Source organism: Gambusia affinis, linkage group LG20 (genome assembly GCF_019740435.1).
Source record: "Gambusia affinis linkage group LG20, SWU_Gaff_1.0, whole genome shotgun sequence".
In the NCBI taxonomy this organism is placed as follows: Eukaryota; Metazoa; Chordata; class Actinopteri; order Cyprinodontiformes; family Poeciliidae; genus Gambusia; species Gambusia affinis.
In genome coordinates, this window is record NC_057887.1 from 14,357,499 (window position 1) to 14,378,989 (window position 21,491).

General features: G+C 36.7%; 1 protein-coding gene across 4 annotated transcripts in view; it reads left to right on the top strand.

Annotated features, from left to right (window-relative positions):
• The first annotated feature begins 842 nt into the window (after positions 1-842).
• dock1 (dedicator of cytokinesis 1) overlaps positions 843-21,491 on the top strand; it is a 221,114-nt gene continuing 200,465 nt past the window's right edge. For 3 of the 4 annotated variants that reach the window (XM_044103786.1, XM_044103787.1, XM_044103788.1), the window contains exon 1: positions 843-1,108. In XM_044103786.1, the coding sequence (XP_043959721.1) occupies positions 1,066-1,108 (43 nt within the window). In that variant the 5' untranslated portion in view covers positions 843-1,065. The remainder of the gene's footprint in view (positions 1,109-21,491) is intronic. The other variant, XM_044103789.1, reaches the window with a different exon arrangement.

The following is a 21,491-nucleotide window of genomic DNA, read 5'->3' on the forward strand; positions in this document are numbered from 1 at the left end:
TAACTCTTTGGGAGTAATTTTGTCACATGTTTGTGACATATTGCTGTTTTACATGTTTTCTATTTGTTTACATGTATTTAGCTAAATGACTTTGAACAGTTTTTGTCTGCTGCTAACAGTGCCTACAGATCTAGTTCAGAATCAGCTTGTTTTGTGCCAACATACAGACAAAAGTTCACTGGTATACAGGATGTGCCCCATTATGAGAGCACTTTAAGTGAGAAACAGAATTTGAGGTTTTTGTAAGCTGGTGCAACATTCCATTCCCTTTTCTCATTAACCTGGTGAATGTGCTTCTGATGTTTTCTTTGCTTCAAGTGTGGCTTAATATAAATCCAGTAGTTGTACCCCCTGTCCTGCAAATGTTTCAGTGTGTTAGCACCAGAACCACCAACTCCAGCCATAGTTTAGCCTTGTAAGATTCCCAAACACGTTTAAATGGGCTTTGTATCACAATCCTCTCAAGGACTGCAGTTATACATGGTGCATGTCCTTCCACTAAACCTTCCATTCACTTCTTTGGATACAGATCACTAGGGTTAGAGTCACATTTGAGAAATATACTCTTGGTGTTGGTTTCCAATCACTGCTTCAAAAGTTTTAGAAATAAATATTGAACATTTTCACTATGTGAAATTATATAGCACATAGATTAAATTTTTGGATTAAAATATATACATTTTTTCATATTTTTTGATACTTTAATTTAGTGTGATGAAGTCATACATGCATATTGCATGTCTATGAAACAATGTCAAGAGCGACGGTTATTTGTTTATGTTTTCAGTCATGTAGCAGTTTCAGTCACACTTTTCATGGCAGCACAAGTCGAGCAGGATGCCTTCTGCATGAACGCCTACTGAGTGAAAAAGTTGTGTTCCTTTCCTCCCCCTTGCGGAGCGTCCTCTCACTGTTGGAAAATGGCTGCTCGGAGCAGCTCCCCAAAGCTCAGAGAAAACTGAGGGGAAAAAGTCTGTCTTGAAGTCAAAAACAAACGCTCGTTTGACGTTTTCTAAACAGGCGACGCAGGACAAAACTCGAGGAAGCCAAGCCTGGACTCTGAGGATGTCTCGCTGGGTGCCCTCAAAGAAGGAAAAGTATGGAGTTGGTACGTAACAAAAACTTGCATGCTCCCATCGCTAGCTCGTCCTAGCTCTCTGCTCTTCTATCAGATTCACTGAACAAGTTATGGGGGTAAAACTGGATTAGAAAGCGACCGGCTGAGTGGCTCTGTTAAAGCGGTGTGGGAGTGTTTCAGGTAGAAATGTGCCTGAACTGGTGGAATGCAAATCATAGTTTTCCCGCTAGTTCGCCAGAAATGCAGAACAAGGAATGTGCGTCTTTTGTGGGGAAGAGTGTGGATTGGGAATTGTTAGAGGCGCGCCTAGTTTCAGCGCTGTTTCCTGTGTTGTTGGGGCCTCGATTTGCTACAAATTAACCATCTAGTTCCAGGCTGCTCATTATTTGTAGCGGTTTAGGTCTGTTGACTGGTAGCCCTGCCCAACACTCAAAACATAGTTTGTGATTGCTCCTTTAATTCTTCCGCTTGGTCAAACGCTTCTCGTCTTGGTCTGAAAACTTTGGCTCTTCTTTGGGAGAGCCAAGTTGTCTCCGTGTACAGGAGAGTGAGCCGTACACAGAAGAGTCCAGCTAAAAACGGACCATGCCAATTATCACTTGTGTTTATTTACATGGAAAAAAACCGTGATTTATTGCTGTGTTTTTTTTCGGAGTTTACTGTCAGCGCGCGGATAGACAATCACAGATTAAAGCCACCCAGCAGTAGCCAGATAAACGTCTATTATAGGTTAAAATCATGTCTATTAATTTCCTAGCTAAACATAATTATTGACAAAAAGTATTACACAGTTTGTCATGTTACAATGGATCAATATATAACCGTGTATGATTGTAGAAATGAAGTAAATTATACTTTTTCTCTCTTATTCGACTCTCTCTAAATGATTTTTAGAACCATCATGAAATGCAACTTTGCAAATATACAGATGGAACATTTTCTGTGTTTCAGTCATGCTGAATGGCGAGAGCCTGTGAAAACCTACTTTTAGGTTTCGTCACAGATTCTTGTCTTTGGGTCTGGGCTTTGACTGGGCCATTCCGACAAATGTTTTGAAATGTTTTGAGCTCAACTTTGTTATTGTCCATGGCTGGCCTTCTTCAAGATTGTAAGCCATTTTCGGCTTCCAGAAGGTTTTCTTCTTCTCATCAACATTGTTGGGATCCTTGTTAATTTCTGACAAAAATCACTCCCGCAGGATGATGCTGCCACCACAATGATTCCCTGTAGGAGCAGCGTAGTCAAGGTGATGTGCCATTTTTTCTATAATGGCCATATTTGTGAGGTGAATGACTGATTGTAGTCATGTTAGCAGATTCTCCCTTCTAGGTGTAGGTTTCATTCTTAACACAGACATCTTAGCTGCTTTTCTGTAAATGCTTTCAGTTTAATTGGGTGGCTTGCATTTTTCTCATACTCTTTCCATTTTCAGATAAACAGTTAAACAGTGCTCCTGTGAGATGTTCAGAGCTTATCTGTTGGAGTGACATAAACTGATTACTTTTCAGATTGTTTTAGTAAAATATGCACTGCGTTGTGTGGGTCTGTCACATAAATTGTCAAAAGTTTCTGGCTGTAACCGGAAACAAAACTTTCAAGACTCATCATGAGTCTTGAAAGTTTTGTTAGGCACTAGCTTGCTAACAGCCGGGACATTCCTTGATCACTTCCTCAACAGTCAGCTGGCCTGTGATCCAGGTGTATGGGATCAACGGAGGTGGTTTCCTGTTAAAGGATGGGAAATCTCATCAGGAAAAACCTCTCAAAACATTTTAAGTTTATCAAGTTGTCAACTGTTGACAGCAGGAATGTACAGAACTATATAAACAATCAGAAATACCCTTCTGTCCCAGGAAAGTTTACAGAAAGTTTGTGTTTGTGATGGTAGTAGAAGAAGCCAATTTTCTGATATAAACAATCCGTTTGCATGCTGATAGCATCTCATAGTTTTGCAAACTTGTTGGCCCCAACATGTCGCTTTTTGCTGTGCTAAAATAAATTTTTTTTAGAAGAACTATTAAACATGGTACTTTTTTCTGCACTGAATACTTTTTACTCAAACTAAGGGTTGGGTTTGTCAAAATTAAGGAAACGTGTCAAATTATACTTCTGCAGTAAACATGAATTTATTTTATTGCTTTCTATGCATTTTAAACAGTAGACACCATAAAGGTTCACAGTAGTTCAACCACTGTCTAATATAATAAATGTATTGCAAATGCTGCATACTTTGTTGGCAGCACTTTGCAATCAGTGGGGGTCAAAAGTAGATGAATACAAATTACAGTGAAACTTTAAAAGAGTCAAAACTCTGGCAGTTTTGAGGGAGATATTGGTATGTGTTGTAGATGCCATGATATTAGAGAAATAAAAATGGAAAATGGAAAATTCTATTCTGTCAAACTTTATTTTTAGTCTGTTAAATCAGAGGTCCTCAACCTCTTTGTTCCTACAGGCTAGATTTACTCTCTCAGATGACTTTGTATCACTTTTAACACGACAATTCAGATCATCATTTTATAATGGATTTATTGGTATAATGACATTAAAAGTATTATTGTGTATTGGCCTGCTAAGTGGGCATGCATTTCTCTGACCTAGTAGGTGAATATTTATTAACTGTTGCTCTATTTTAGGCCTTATGGTAGTTTTTTTATTATGTTAGTGTTGGGTTCTTTAGGAGGTACGATATCCCAGGCAACGGCTTTTTCTGATGATGCTCTAAATAATCATTGCAGTGCAGCATTTTGATGCAATTTTATTAGTTTAGTAGTGTGATATAAAGAAGATTGACATTTATGTTGGCAATTTGGATCCTAACTACTTTGCTTCCTAGGAAGGAAAAAGCATAAATGACTGGAACGAAAATATTGTAAACAGTCAAAGACATCTGAGAGAATTGCATTTCTCTTTATATGTAGGATAATGTGGAAATACTTGAGTATCACAGTTTGTGCTTAAAAATGGCATCATATACATTTCGTCAATGACGACATATTTTTCTCCAACTATTATATCAAGGACTTATGCTGTTAATATTCCCTTCCAAGTATTTCCACGGTCCTCTGAATTTGTGCAATAAACACTCCACACGGTTTACTGCAGTATATGTGAAGGAGCAACCTCATAAAGCACTTTGATAAAACGAAAGATGGGCAGACGTGTTTGCGTCTGTTATCTGAGAGAAACACTGGTTAGTGTGTTGAATTTTGATGGCCTTGTAAAAGAGAGTGTGAAATAGGATGCTGAAATAATCTGTCAAACATTCCAAAAGTGATATATTACACATTCAAACAATAGGGTGAATGAGATACATCTGGTTCTTCTGGGAATCCCACAAAAGGCCCAGATCCAATTCCTGGAAATCTTCATCCATTTGAAAACCTTTTCTTGTAAGGTTTGGTTTTGCAGCAGCACATTGGTTACCGTAATTTTAATGCATGTGCTTTATGCCTCTGCAGCCACGGTGAGCGCTTTTTGTGTCCATTAGTGAAAGTTTGCAGCTGACTGACGGTTGCCGATGCTGACTGATGGATGACTTCAGCAGGTGAAATTGAACCTTTGACTGTAGCTTTGAAACGAGCTCCAGTGTTTCCAATCCGATTTGTGCTGTGTAGAACCTGTGTGCGTGTGCGTGTGTGTGTGTGTGTGTGTGTCTGAAAATGAGGAACTGATGCTAATGATTTCCCCCTCACCGTTCTCGTGTAAATTAAAAAGTTGACTTTTCCTCAAAAAAAATATTGGAGAAAATTCTCAGTGGGCTCGCTGAATGCAGTCATGGGATGACTCATTAGATGGAAGAAAAGCTGCTGCCACATCGTAGTTGGAGAGGATTGGTAGGGTGCACAGCTGATGCACTTTTAATACTTCACGTGTTGACCGAGGAGTGCTAATGAGCACTCTGTGAGGCCTGTGTGGCTGTCAGTGCTCTATCTGCATCTATTTCTGTTTCAGCAAAACTTTTTTTTGTCTTGCCATTTAAACTGTTCTCATAATGGGCCAAATGGTTTTGTTAGTGGAGGTGGAAAAAACTCTCTTTAAGTCATTTCACAGATGGGCTGAAAATAATTGCTGCTGCCTACAAAGTGTATTGTGTTTAGTATCATGGGAAAAAACAAAAACAAAATAAAAAGAATAACCACTAACTTGATTTGGTATTGAATGTTTTTAAAATAGTTGATGTGATAGTTGTGCATAAACAAAAAAAAAATGTTAGTGAGCATTGATCAAGAATCTTGGTTTTAAATGAGATGTAATGTAATCTATTTTAATTTAGCATATATATATATATATATATATATATATATATATATATATATATATATATATATATATATATATATATATATATATATATATATATATATATAGTGGTTATTGGTGTGAAACTGTGGAATGAATTGAATGATGAATTTAAGTTATGTCCTTTCTTGGTGAACTTTAAAAGAGCTTTAAAATGTAAAATGATAAAATCTTACGCTGTTATGTAGATCTATATATGTACTATGTACTTGAATTTGAAGAAATCCTGGTAGGTTGTAAGGTAAAAAAATAGAGTAGGCAAGAATAAGCTTTGCTTCGGCCTATTCCTTTTTTGGTAAACTGTGGGTTTGTCTATTGTTCTTTTCTTTTTTTCCTTTTGTTGTTTCTTGTGTTTAATGTGGACAATTTACCAAAATAAAGTGATTGATTGATTGATTGATTGATATATATGTGTGTTTTAGTAAAATTAACATTGTTCTTTTATTCTCTTAAGTACTGACAACATGTCTGAAATTCCAAGCAAAAATGTTGTATTTATTTGCAGATAGAGCAAATAGTCAAATAATGCAAAGAAAACAAGTTCACATTCAATTAAAAAACAACACTACTAACGTTTCAACTTAAGAAGATTTCAGAAATTAATATTTGGTGGAACAAACTCGAGCTTTTCAATGGGGTTCAGTGCAGTGGTCTCTAAATTTTTTCCAGAGCTGTATATCTCTGTGTCAGAACCTGGAGGGTTTTATTTCATTTGGGGAGTGTCATTGGAGTAGAGAGACAACCATTGTTTATTTTATATAAATAATTAACTCTATTAATGTATTCTTTAAATAGAAATAAAGTATGTATCAATAATTCCAGAAGGCAAATTAAAATAGGCTAAGCTCAGCATTCACATCATAGAGACTTACAATTTTGGAAAAAGGCAAAAAACTTTCTTTAACTGATCCATCTGAATGATTAATGGTGGGTTTTTTTCTGTTTGCCAAGTTACTAATTAGGCTTGATCTTGATTAGATTTCTTTTCACAGTGGTGATTAGGTGCTTGACAGATGAGTTGAATTTGGTGTCGCCATGGTATTATGTTGTTTGCAGACGACTTTGCAATCTGTATTAAAGTAGGAAGCAGGTGGAATGGAGCTTGCACTTGGTTTGTGCTTCTAAATGAAATAAAGAAGATGAAATAAAGATATAGAGAAGCCGTCTATACTGACTAACTGGGTCAGAATACATGGCTGCAAATAAGAGAAAGGCAGGTGGAACAATGAAGCTGTATGGAGTAAACTTAATGAACTTCGGTGAGCTTGAGTACCGAGGGAAACTGTCCAAAGGGCACTATATGAGAGAGGCGAAGAAGAGAATGCTGGAAGGAAGAAGTGGGTGGAGGTGATTGTCAGTGGTAATTTGTGACAGAGGGATAGCTGAGGGTGAGGATTTTTATGATTTATGGCTTTTATGATGAAGGGAAGTGAAGTTGAAAGAGGATGTCATCAAAGTGGAGAGAATTACAAATGAGTATGTTAAAGGGAAATCTTAGGTTTAGCAGTTCTGTGACAAGGTTAGACTTAAAAGGTGGAAACGATTGGACATGGCCAGGGGTAGGGATAGTGGAAATATCTGACATCAGACAAAGAATTTGGAAAAGGAGTGTTTTCCAAAGGAAAAGTAGTGAGCAGCTGAAAGAATTCAGATGTGACAGACAAGAGCTTCGATAGGTGATAAATGCAACTACTGAGTTTCTTTCCTCCACCAAGTGCATGAATGAATCACAGATATATCATTATGGCCTCCCAAATATTGGACCCAAGCAGTCCGTTACAACTATATTGCATCTTGCATTGGCATGTTTGATTCGATACAGATGTTACAGAGAAAAAAGAATATATATTTACTCAAACTTATGATTTAGTTTTGTCAGGGTCTAGTAAATTAACATGAGGAAGTTAGGACTTAAAACTTGTACCGTACTTGACAGAGGCTTTGTTTTAGCTTCAACTTCAGTTCAGTTTCGGCCCCAGTTTATTTAGTCTTTTTTGGGAGATCATCACAGAAAAGCAATGAAGGCCATTCTTTAAAGAGAAGTTTCTCATTTGCTGTTGCAGATTTTTATTTCTTGACAAATACCTAACAGATAAGCATAAATTAGGGAGATCAAGGTTTTTGATGTCTAGTTATTCTTGTGGCATCCCTAAAATGACTCAACAAGGCCCCCGGGGAGATCTATCTTGCTCTGTCGGGCTTCTGTGATGAATTTACCAGAAATACTTTTTGATGCTAATTTCAAATGTTGCCTCATTAATTCTGTTTCATCAACATGTTGCTGTTCCTTAAGAGAGACTTCAGAGAGTTGTAGCTCTAGAAGGGAACTCGGGGAACGCTTAAAGAAGATTTAACTGAATCAACGCGTCAATTTTAAGACTTAAGCACAGATTGCCTGTGAGAAATTTCTTTTACCTTTTCTCTTTTCTCTGAAGTTTAACACGAGGAAATCTATTAAAATACCAACTCAGAACAGGAAATGTGGAGTTTTGTTTTTTTTCACCATCGTTTAAGATTTAGTCTAGGAGTAAATGCTTCCTGGGGGTCAAGTCACAGAGGGGTGGATTATCTGAAAGGACAGTTTGTCACATCGTCTGTCTGATACACTGGGATCTAAATTTCAGGACCCTTGTTGCTATGATTCCCATTTTAAACTTGGACCTGACAACTTCAGACAGCTTTCTCTTGGAACAGGTTACTGGTGAGTGACACATTTGGAGCAGAAAATAGAAACGCAGTCGCTCCGTCTCTTGACTTGAGCCTAAAGTAATTTATGAGAACCCTGCCCAGCACTCAAAAAAAAAAATAATAAAAAAATCAGCTCCCACCTCCCAAGTGCATTAAGCTAACAATTGTGGCTGCAGTTAAAGCGTTTTCTCAGCTACTTACTAAAATTTCTACCATATGTTTCTTAAATTGCACAGCCTGTTTTTTATTCTTCTTTACAGCCCTGATTGAAGCAGTTTTGTGTGAAATATTTTCCTATCTTTATTAGGCTGTTTTCCACTAATAACCTGTCTCAGGGTAAAATCAACATGGAATAGACATTCCCCCTGCCCCCACATGTTGCTGGCACTTGATACCAGCAACATGTGGCCAAAAGGCTGCTTATATTTTCCCCCACTTAATCTCAATTTCTGGGAACCTTTAAAAGGGTGGAGGCAGTATTGTGTAAAATTGACTGATTTTTGAGCTTGATATCATGTTATAATCATTCATGCAAACACTTAGAACCCTTTCATAAGGTACATTAAAAAACAAAGAGCAATTGGTAGACCCTCTCAGGAATAGGCAGTCGATCAAAATTACACCAAGAGTGCATCAATGACGGCTGTCATTGTGTGTGTAATGATTATAGCTGAGTAAATACTTTTTCATGGCGGCATCAAAAATAAAACAATAAATCTTATTGATAACACATAATCAATCTATCATTTGTAGCTTTCCTGTTAGAAATAAAACCAGGTATATCATATTAGACATTTTCAGATATAAAAATTTAAATTTCAGTGTGAATAATGTGGTACTCCAATAACCTTTAAACGAGGTTCTCAGTAGAACTCACGTTGGCTCATCTCTAATATGAGCCAATATATGGTGAGAAAACAGTCTCTGCTGCAGTCTATTAAAATCACATGTAACAAAGCAACAACAGCTTGAGCAACACTGCAGATTTTTAAGAAAACCCCTGAGCTCCCTCTTTCTCTGAATAAACTTTGTTGACTTGACAGAACATGATGGGACTCAGCTTTTTTTCCTCTGAGTTATGCTAAGATCTGATTACAAGGTAAGATCCTCATTGAACACTAGGAGAACTTTTTTCTTATCTTTTAGTAGCGATCACAGGGTTTGCCTGGTATTTCTGAAGTGTGCTATGGATCCACAGAGCTGTGTGATGGTCTGTTTTGTTTTTTTTCTTGACTCTCACATCCTTCCTTCTGGTGTTATGCCCCACAGCTGTGTCTCTTGATAAGTGGGAAATGTATGACTGTCTCATTACTTACCAGTTACCCGGCTACAAAAATCAGCCAACACCGTTAATTCTAATTTTATGTCTTTGTGCATCGTAGAGTTAAATCATTTGTTTTTGAATATGGAAACCTTGATCCATGAGACCTCAGTTCACCCAGGTCTTTATTTCCCCTCATTTAACCCATCAGTGCTGTAGTTATTGAGCAAATATGGTATGAGATCCTTTGTATAATAACCTTGAGTAAAACTACCACAATATCATAATTTTTATGCACCATGTTAAAACCAACATATATGACATCACCTAATTGAAACTACTGCTTTCTTGGACTTTTAAAAAGTTGCTAGTAGAAGTGATTGTATTTGTTACATTATATTTATACCCAATAGAAACATAGATCGATAATTTGATCTGATCAGCTTACAAAGATAAAGCGTAAATTGCCTCATATTTAGTTAAAATCTATTATTTTCTTTATTTTATATTTCGTGCTAACCCCCTGCACCACCACAGCATGCCCCAAGAAAGCAATTATGAGCATAATAATTAAATCCATATTTAACCATTCATTAGATGCTCCTAATTTACCTTTTCCAGAAACTCCAGTCATCATGTTTCTTCCTTTCCCTTTGGAGGTCAATATGACTTTGCTATTTATTCATTCTTAAAGGGAATCATATATTTACTGTGGGCCGTGTTGCTCAGTGAGGCAATTCTAATAGTACAGCTCCCAGTGGTTTGTTGTGAGATGGTAGCTAAGACAAATGACAGCTGGCCTATTTAATCAGTGCATAGCTAAGTGCTTCCACAGTATTTTATCTTGGCTCAACACTGAGACAAAGCTGGGACACTTTTGTGTCAAGCTCCAAAAGCTTGGTGTGGGCATATATCCCTAAGTCACAAACTAAAATATGTAAACAATGTGGATTTCAGCCAAGATACCCCGAAGGTGAATAATCATCTCTGGAAGATGAAAACTTGCTTTAGGTAGACTAATAAGGCCTTATACTTACTTTGAATGTTTATGTGTCTAATTGTCTCTGTATTGGTGGCAGACTCTGTGTCACCACAGAGTGTCTGTGGTCAAAGTCGACACTTGTAGGTATGTGAACTTTTATGACAACAACACAGGGCCCTGTGTTCCTTTTTGTCAGCCTAACAAATGCAGTGTGACAAGAAGACAGCGAGACATGTTGGCTGTCTTTCCTGGTTGGGTATTTAGACGGGTGTCCTCCCCGGTTTCCTCGGCATCAATTGTGGACATTCCAAGCAGCTTGGGCCTTTGTCTGAAGTGAATCCCGCTGTGCTGCTTTGACTCGCTTGACAGATGGTTAATGGTGTGTAACATGTCAAAGTGAAACAAAGGTCACTGATGCAGACATATGCTGTTACATAATTTAGATTCAGTAAGCTCAGATTAATATGCCAGAGCCTTCAAACAGGCAACACCTTTAGTTACTGCTCTCGTTACGTTTGAACAGATTGTGCGGTGTGAGGACAAAATATAGCCTTGCATTTATTTAGTAAAAAACAGAAATAAGTCTTTCAACTTAATAGTTTTTAAATTTAAAAGTTATTTTTTGTATATAACTGTCTCAACCATTAGTTTGACAGAAAAAGAGACAAATGTCACATTTGTACCTTTTTCCAATTTTAGTTTTTCTCATTAATTGACTTGAATTGGACGATTTTCAGCTCGGTCAACCCTGACAAGTAGCCAATTGATCAGAAACTCAAAAATCTTGTCACTGAGTAGGTAAACTCTTCTGCATGGCACTTTTCGCCTCACCCTACGGTCTGGATGTTGTTGCTGTGAGCACTTACATTACCAAGGCACATTAAATCAAACCTTTATCTTGGCTTTTTTCTATTCTTCCTCTTTCTTTTCTCCCTCCCAAAAGGATAAGTCCTTTTATGAGACATTGTTTTGCTTACTTAACTTCTGACCTTTGGACGTTTGGATGCGCTCTGCACAACAGCTCATGTTACCGGCCAAGCATGCAATACCTACCACGGCCACCAGGGGCCCCCTAGAGAAATAATTTCTTTGTTTTTATCCATAAAATAATGATTTATAAATACATTGTAAAATATACATTATTGTAAAAACAAATCACTTCATAGTGAAATTGTGTGTTTCTGATATTATAATGACATAGAAGTTATTACAAAAAATAAATGCATCAATCAGCTCCACTGAGGAGGCCCCTTAGTGGCCCTGGGGCCCTACGCAGCTGCTTAGTTTGCTTATGTGTTGGACCGGCCCCTGCCGTGAGAAGACTGAAAGTTAGCCAATGTAACATTAACAATTAAATATTGTTAATGTTTTTATTAATAAGCACATAGATGTAAGAAATTATCCGATTAAAAAATATTTCTGTTATTATGAAATACTTCAGCAATTGATTGAGTCTGTCAGGAAGAGCAAGAATTGAAGCAGATAAAAAGATGGTTGAACTAAGTGAAACAAAGTTTTATTCTTTGACACTGTCATGGAACACTGAACTTGGTAAGGTATGGCATTTAAGAAATCTCAGAGCTAGCATATCTAGATTCTCTGGGCAATACATAAGGAAACTACAGATTTAGTGATGCTAGCAGCACTAGTAGAGAAGTTTAAAATGTCAACTCGCTAATATTATTTTGTTTTAAAATACTGAAAACCTGCTTTACAAGAACTGTTTTATGCCTGCAAATATAGTTTTACAAAAAATTCCAATCATTTGGGTTAGCAACTGACATAAGCCACAAATATCTAATATGGCATCTATGAATATTACATACGGTCTTCTGAATAACATATTGACATTATTTCTTGTCTAGTGACCTTTGTTCACTAATCAGTCTAAAAACCTTTGCTACTGATAATATAAAACACTATCAGCCTTCCCTGTTAATATCTACTGTAAGTGTATTAATGTAGAGCTACATTAATAATAATGCACTGTATAGGAAAACATAAATATATATATTTTTTAGTTACAATATCACAATGGCTACCTAATGATTATGACCCACATTTTTTTTTTACTTCAGTAGTACGTCAAAAGGCAATACCTAGCTGTAAACTAGTGGGAATAATGGAGTACACAGGCTTTAAATGTAATTACCAATGGCATCATCAAGCAAAATGTTATAAACTGTCCACGCAGCCTGTTTATTTCACTTAGATAAATGTCCTCAGAGTTAAATTTTCATATTATGCTATATTGGTTTTGAATCCTCGAATCTAATGTTCAGATTCATGCATTCGTAAATCACAGGGCTCAACAGCACTGAGGCTGCTCAGATTATACAAATGTCAACCCCAATATTAGCAGCAGTCCATATTAATGTTGCATTTGTCACCTTTAAAATGTCCCATCGGTTGTTGTGGAGACTTGTAATTGAGGTGTCAGTCATTGATTGTCGTTGCAGACGAGCTAGGGACGCCTGCATGCAGCAGGAGACGGCCCTTCATGAAGCCTGACATTTGATGAAATAGCCTTTTGTGTGTTTTCTGTATCTTGTGTGTGTGTGTGCCTAGCTAAATACTTGGAAAAAGTCAGAACCTTGCAGCTCAGAGACTCAAGAGGCAGTTTTGGATTTCAGTGACTGGCAGGTCTACTTTGTGAACAACTTTAGGGGACTTAAATTAAGTTGTCTCACAGATGTCCCTGAAATGTAAATTTCATTTCATAAAAAAAAAATAGGTGAACAGATTGGATTTTCATGGGTCCATCACCCCTTTCACATAAACTTGAGTACTCCTCTTTGCAAATTTAAATATTTGCGTGCAGGAGTTATGTTCATCAAGTTCCCCATTTTTGTTTTAAGATCTAATATGTGTGTGTGTGTGTGTGTGTGTATATATATATATATATATATATATATATATATATATATATATATATATATATACACAATGTAGGAAACCAAGTCTTCTAGAGATCACACAGAAACTGCATGCATTATCTTTGTGCTGCCATGTAACCACTGAGGTTTCAAAAGAGAAGAAATAGGCTAAAGTTCTGCAAACATGGCAACATTGCTTTTGATTATAGAGCATCCAATTACAGCTGCATCTTGAAAAATTTGTAAAACCAAACTGCTAATTTTGTCAATAAAAAAAGTGACTCAGTCATATGTATTTCTGATTCATTTCTATTCTGTTAATGATCATTTAAAGCTAATGAAAATCCTCTCAAAATAAAAATAAATAAATGAGTAAATACATTTGAAATACAAAATATTTGGCCTATTAAAAAGTATGTTCCTGCAATGTACAGTATATGCACTCAATACTTATTTTGGGCTCTGACTGCACTGACATTATACTTGATAAAACAGAAATCACCAAAATCAGTAGATAACATGACTCCACAAATCATCACCGAGTGGGAAAACTTGCTTTTAGTTTGCAGTTGAAAGCCATAGATCACTACTTGTGTTTTTTCCTCACTTTTTTCTTCCACTTAACTTTCAATAATTATGCTGGGTTAGACATTCTTAATAGAAAGTTGCTTTTTCAATTGGTTTTTTGCTTTTTCCTCACTGGGAAAGCTAGAATCTCCTCCTTTTTTTTTCTTAAGTGAAGCTATGATTTTTTGGGAAACTGAATTTCTGGGTTTTGATTGACACTTTAGCACTGGAATAAATCACACTGTCAGGAATGAAATCTACATAGTATACGGGTTCCACTTTTCAAACAGCATTATTAAGGTGAATTACCTTTTCAATATGTGGGCTAGATTTCAATTATAATGAAGGGTATTAAGTTGCACTTGTATATCCATCAGTTTTTATTGTAGATTTCAAATTTGTCTCTCTTGCTTTAGTGGCAAAACCATGGGAATTAATTAGACTGCTATTAATAGCAGGTATTTTTAAGAAGGCGGCTGGTGGTGTTGTTAGTTGTCTGTACATTGTGTTTAGACATGCAGTTCTTTCGACATGCACAGAGAGCATAGCTTTTGGCAATTTCAACTTCTGAGGTTCGAATTAATATTAAGGCCAAATGCAACATTAGTTCTTTGTTTCCCTGGTTGACCAACCCAGTCACCCTGAGAGAGAAAGAGCTTCAGTGGATTATACTGTTAGTTAATTACCCATAACTATCCCAGCAATTTAAAACAGAGAACTTTGCACATGTGCTTAGTTTTTAAATGCAGCAGAGGCACACCGGTAATGAAGCAACATATTAGAGTTTAGGATCATTGTTAATATATTTAACAATTTTCCAGCTGTCTCTGGAAAGTTATTTCATTGTAACAACACTCAGGTCTTTCAGGAATGTATGCAACATCTGTTACGGAAAGACACAGCTACCAGTATAAGATTATAAATAGCAGCGTGAAGAACAGGTTGCGAGCATTTCCGGTTGTCAGTCTGCACCTCTTATTGCAGCAGATGTGAAGTGATAAAAGTTCAGAGTAACGTCGATGAAGTCATCGTGTTGGCTGAATGTCAGCAAAGATGTTTGAAAGTAAACTTGCTGAGTCAATTCTAGAACTTCTCTAGAAACGTTTAAAGGTAATTACCAGGTCCTTAGCCTTGTTACATTAGAGTTGGAAAGCAGAGCAAGAAATAATTGGTGCTTATTTCTGTGCAAAGGCTGATTTTTCATTCTGAGCTATTCTAGTTTTAGAAAAAGCTCTGCAAACATTTGTGCCATTAAGTAAAGAAGAAATTATGCACACCTCTTGAAACCTCAATCTATGACTTATTGAGATATAATATGTTGAAGCAGCAAAAATCTTGCAAAGTTGTGAAGTAGAAGAAAAATAAGTATGCTTTTTTTATTTTGCCTAATTTGCTTCCCTAAAAAAATACCATTCAAACTTTAATGTGTTATGCACAAATCTATATCAGTATGAATAGAACTGTCTTGTGCACATGGTGGTGGAAAGATTACATAATCCTGTTGTGAATCCATGGCAAGGCATTGAAATTGATGTTCACTGATTCTCTCCATCCAGACTGCATTGACCTGAGCTGTTTTGCAGAGAATGGGCAAACCTTTCAATCTCTACCATAAAGCTGCTAGAGACAGAAAGGTTTGCTGCTGTATTTTGAGTCAAGATACTAAACTTCATGGCCATGCCACAGTTGAAATTTTTTACATTTTTTCATTTTGCTTCTAATACACATTATATTCTGTTGGTTTGTCACAAAAGAATATATCGTCTGTGGTTGCAATGTGATAAAATGTGAAACAGTTCAAGGGATGTAAAGAGTTTTGTACGACACAAATAAATTAATAAAACTGAGTCGTGTAAAATCAAAAGATTACTCTTTCTGCAGCTCTGGATTTGTGTGCAAAGTGCAAGCTGGGTTGCTTCGCAGAGCCAGCACGCACACTCATGCACTCCCACAAATAACACTAGACCACTGTGTTGGAAATTCTCAGTGAAAGGCTTTGCTCAGTGCTCTGTAAAGAGCTTGGATCTGCTCGTTCTTTCTCTCTCCGTTGTACTACGAAGATGATTTTCAATTAAAGCTCCACAGAAGCGGTGGCAGTAAAATTATTGCCCTCCCATATTGTGGCCAGAGGCCTCTACAGGGGCTTGGTGAATGGCAGGAAGTTGTGCCAAAAGACATTACTGACTTTGGCGTCTAAATCTGGCACCAAGTTGTTTTTTGCCACCTGCTTCTTTCTTTGCATGTCTTATCTTTTCATGCATGGAAAAATTCCTCGTTCCCTTCCAGTAAACAATAAAGTTTTACTCTCTTCACTTCTTTGTACATTATTTGCTACATGAAGTATTGTTCAGCTTCCTAAAGACATAAAAAGCATCAGCATTTCCTTCTGGAAAGGTTCCATCTATTGTGATACAGTCATATCTCCAGTAGTATTTCCTCTTGGGATTTTTTATTTTTTATTTTTTTTGAGCGAGAGGAACAATGTGGTTCTAGCCCAGCAAGGGGGGAAAAAAAACCTGTGGCTTCGTCTGTCTAGCAGCTCAGCTACACTTGTATTAATTTCAGTTTAATTACAATAGCGTTATCTCCACTTTCCAACTGCAGACAAAGCTAAAAGGCTGCTGTGCATAATTGGTCTAAGAGGAAATGGTTTTGTTTTGTTGGTGTTCTCCTCTTATGTGACATCACTGTCTGAGTTTTCCTCTAAATTAGAGCCATCAGACTTAAGTCTGAATACTTCAAGCTCTTATTAAACCTTATTAGAGAGGAACTTGAAATAATTATGCTTTCCTGCTTTGTATGTTTCCCTTTATCTGAGTGCCCTAAAGTTGCTGCGTGGCTGATCGTCTCCACTCTCATTGCAAGGCTCTGCTTTTGCTAATGCAACTCTGTATTTGGATATTTTGGCTACACTCAGATGAATGACTTTGTATCGTCTACTTTTGGAGGAGAGTCTTTCAGTTTGGCTGAAGTGAAGATTCTAGTTTGACATGCTAAAACAAAAAAAAATTGCATTGGTAAAAAAATATTTAAATATGTATCGGTAGGATTGTCAAAATAATTTGTTGAAAATTAATTATATTAATTTATTCTAATTTGCATCAAAGTGAATATACTGTGTACTGAACTGCATATTTGCAGTTCAGTATTTTCAAAAGAACCTCCCAATTCATTGGTGTTTGTAGCGCATATTTAAAATATTCAAAAGAAAAACAGCTTGGGAAAATGAAGTACTTGGGCATAATGCTATGTGATGCATTATTGGGTGATGTTTGCAAAGCAGGCAATCCAGGAGTGCCATTTATTTCCTTGTCACAGATTGCCTTATATAGATTCTCTCCATATAAGGCAGACAGACAGATAAAAAAGTAAATGCCTAAGGATGCCACATTCTATCTATGCTAACAGTACAAGATAACACTGATACAGCAGAGTATACAAACTGTCCAGTACTAGCTGGATCTATTTCCAGTTAATACTGTCAGGAGTTTTCAATCCAATACGTGGGAGGGGAGAAACAATTTGTCTCTGCTGTTTAAACAAAGTTTAATTGTTTAAATTGTTTGTAGATTTCTTAGGAGTACTAAGTTTTATAAGTACTTTAAGTTTTAATCTTGCTTTAAATGCATAATTCTTCTGAAAACATTGCGAGGAAAGAGAAATGTTGAGGGCACAAATGTAGGTCCTTCTGAAGTATTTTTTTTGTGTGTGGGAAGCAATACAGACTCATCTCACTATGTTTTTCTTTTTTTTTTTGTTTTTTGTTTTTTTTTTTATTATAGCCAACAGCGGCGCAGTGTAGCATTTTCTAAATTTACACTGGCCAAACGCAATATGATAATCAACAACACTGGTAAAGTTAGCCTTCCTGTTTTTACTCTGTAGATTCCAGTACAGAATGGCCAAAACCGCATCATCAACCCTGGTGAAAACATGGCGATCTCCAAGGATGAAAAATATTGCAAAAGATGCACATTTTTTGAAGTAATTATGAGTTCTGTCCGTATCACAAAGAGCAATTTTTTAGTTAAAAAGAAAATTACAACAGATTTAGGTCAACTAATTGTGGATACCTCTATTTAAGAAGTTATGTCATTGGTCTTCTTCAGCAGATTTGAGAGAATGGTCTAAATATGTATTTTAAAATGTGTTACATAATACAGTTCTAAAAGTTAAGTAGCGTCAAAATAATGAATAATAAGAGGTCCAGCTCATCATTTACGGTGAGATATAACTTCTGGTGATAGATTATTCTGTCTGTAATCGGTGTCTGTGGAGCTACTCTCTGCTAACTTGTCCTTCTTTCCTCTGAGAGCTGAAATGCAGCTGGAGTGGAATAATCATCCTCTATTCATTCTTGCTGCACAGAGAAGGGAGAGTGTTCTCAGCCCACTCTGTGCTTGTTAAAGTCCACCTCTTTCAAGATAAGCACTGTATTAAATTTATATTTCCTTCTTCAGTTTCACTTCTTATTTCTATGGGGTTTTTTTCTGGATTTTTGAACACAGGGTTTGCCTTTGTTCAAAATGTATTTATTTACACATCCCTATCATGCTCAATGTGGAGATCTTATCTGTTTCACATCCATGAATCTACATAGCTTTGAGGTTTAAAAGACAATTGGTTTAGCCCAATAAGTCTCGATTGTAGCTTTTTAAGGGGAGCTTCTCTGCACTTTATGGAATCAGACTGCAATTAAAGAATAATGCTTGTATTCTTCATTGTAGCTGAGAAATACATGAGACATTAAACTCAAAGCAAAAATTGGAAAAGCCTAAACTAGTCAATTTGTATTTAGATAGAGGCATATATTTCTCATGCCCTGATGTAGATTATTTTTATGGTCTCTGCTCAGCACTCAGTGACATACTCCTCCTTTTGGTTTTGTTCTCTTTTTAAGTGTCACTACTAAAAATAACTACCCATGACTAAAGTCCAGTAAACTGTTGTGACTTTATTGCAACTTATATTGTATGTTAATGACAATACTTGATACTCATCTTCACCATGGTATTCTCTTTTTGCTTTTGTCTAAAATCAACCTCAATCCTGCTTGCCACAGCAGTTCTTTCAGAAGTAAAAATATTGTGAAAAGTAAACTATGTATGGTCTTGAAGAGTTTTCTGAAAAGAGAAATTTGGTGGTATTTGCATACAAGGATAAATTATGAAATACTGGATCACAATTTCTCCAGAATAGGCAGCTGACAAATTAGCTCATTCAGGCCACATATTAGACTGGAGGGTGAAACATCGCTGTTGAATGATTCGGATTGTACAAATGCGAACAGATACATGGGGACACAGTTTCTGTCTTTATGTTGACTGCATTTGAAAACCATATCCAATTTATTCTAAACAATATTTTGGTACAAACCTTAGCTTTTTTCACAGATTCACTTCCAACTTGCTTGGCAGTAAGGTGAAAGTAAAAAGCCATTATGTTCTCTGAAACTCCTTTCATTAAAGCAGTTTCCACGCATTGCTCAATATTTGCATCATCTTTGAGTTCTCTGATGGTCGAAAAGATGCAACCAGGGCTTGACATTGAAAATGATCAACCGAACGCTGATCCTTTTTGGAACAGTGGGATATTTGTGCACACAGTTGAACGTTTTAATCTAAAGTTGCACTTTAGCTCTCTTACTATAGTAGCCCAGCCCATCCAGATTCAGAGTTGCCTCATGCTCCCCTTATTGGTTCTCCTCTCGTAGAATTCCTTTTGTCTGGGATTTCCTGGATGGCTTGGAGCCTTCTGCCTACTGGGACTTCAGAAAAAAATCTCCCTTGACTCAAACTCTTTCCTATTTTTTTCAGAGCTTTTCCTTCTTTCCACCCCTTCTTCATCAACCTACAATATTATCTTCAAAGTGTAATGATACGTTATACTGTGCGTGGATTAGTGCAGGCCATTGCTGAGTGCAAAGTGTAGAATTACAATCAGTCCACTATTTAGATGAGGCTGCTTATAATTGTAGAGAGGGCGTAGACGTGTACTGGCTAAGTAGATAGTTCCAAAATTTGATTCCTAACCCGTCTCCTTTGATGATAATGTTTTGTGAGTTTGCACACCCTTATGCGAGAGGTTATGTATGGTAATGAGCCCCCCAGCTCCCACCTCACTCCCTATCAAATGATGCTGCTGTTTATCCCGTTTCCAGAAAATAATTTGCATGCCACACTCGAGGGAAAACATGGTCCACTTCCTAACGCTTTTCGTCTTCTTCCTCTGATGGATTTTCTCTCCCTCACTGCTCCCTAATTGACATCAGTTTACTTGGATATGCAAATATAGGTTTATGAGTAATCAGAGCTGTCATTTAATCCACACGTGACTGGAATCTCTTTGGTGATTCCAGCAAACTGTGCAATGATTGCCTCGGATGTCAGGGCTGTTAGATGGCCGTCATTTAGGCAGCATCTTCCCAGGGTTGTTTATTTGTGTTCATTTGAAAAAAGTCTTACCCAGAGAGGATATCCCCGGCTCTCCCAGCTTCCATTTGTTTGAAATCGGAGAGTCTCACTGGAAGCGATGACAGAGGTGTTTTATCATTTTCTGTTGAAATATAGAGCGTTCTGTTTTTTGCCAGATCTCGTCTCGCTATTTGGATAACATGCAAAATCAAATGAGCTCGTCCAGGTTTCAATCGAACACTGTGATTTTCAAGCTGATTTTAATATCTTTACGCTCATTGAACATTATTACATGTTGTCACCAGGCAACCACAAACTTTATTGGGATTTTATGTGATAGACAAACACAAAGTTGCAATGATTGAGAAGAGGAAAGAAAATGAAAATTTTCTAATAAAAATTTTAATGTCTGCAGAGCATCCACATTCAGCCGACCGAGTTGGTATTTTGGAGAATAAGGTTTTACTGCAGATACTGGTTGAATTCTTTTGACATTCATTTCCTGCATCTTTGCAAGATTTCAGAAATTGAAATAATAATAATAATTGATAAAGCTCAATCACAGCTGACAAAATATTAATTCTTTGCAAGAATTCGCAGATCATTTTTAATGCTTAGATTTAAATCTTTCCTTTGTAGCTCTGGCTTTATGTTTAAGAGGTCGTTGTCCAACTGAAAGGTGAGGCTCTGCTTTAGTCTCAAGTCCTTTGCAGCTTCCTGCTGTTGTCCTGGCTTACCTGTTTGCGGAAGAAACCCATCCCTTTAGAATGATGCTAACACCACCGTGTTTCATTGTAAGGATGGTATATTTGGTGTGTGTTCTCTGCCAAGCCAAATACATTCCAAACTGTTCAGTCTTGCTCTTTTCTGACCAGGGCACCTTTCCTCGCACATCTGCTGTTTTCCTCAGTCTTCATAATTCTTTGTTCACAAGTGTTCACCAACAATCCTTTTACAGAACTGCTTGTTTTACATTAGGATAGAAATACATCCAGTATTTCTCCCTTTACCGATTAAGGGACATTTGAAGGCAATTGACTGCACAGGTTTTAATTAGGGAAATAAGAATAAAGAAGTCAGAATAGAAACCCGTTTCATCAGAAATTCATCTGTAAGATAATTTTGAACATTTTGTATAATTTTTATTCTACTTCATATTGTGTGAAGGCATTGTGTTGGTTTATTTTAAAAAAATCTACAACATATGTTAAAGTTTCTCTTATGTGATCAAATGTAAAAAAATTCTTTGCATGCATACATTAGCTAGAAACGGTAATTTGACTGTTACCTCTGCTGCAGAGTGCTATTACTATTCAACGCAGAT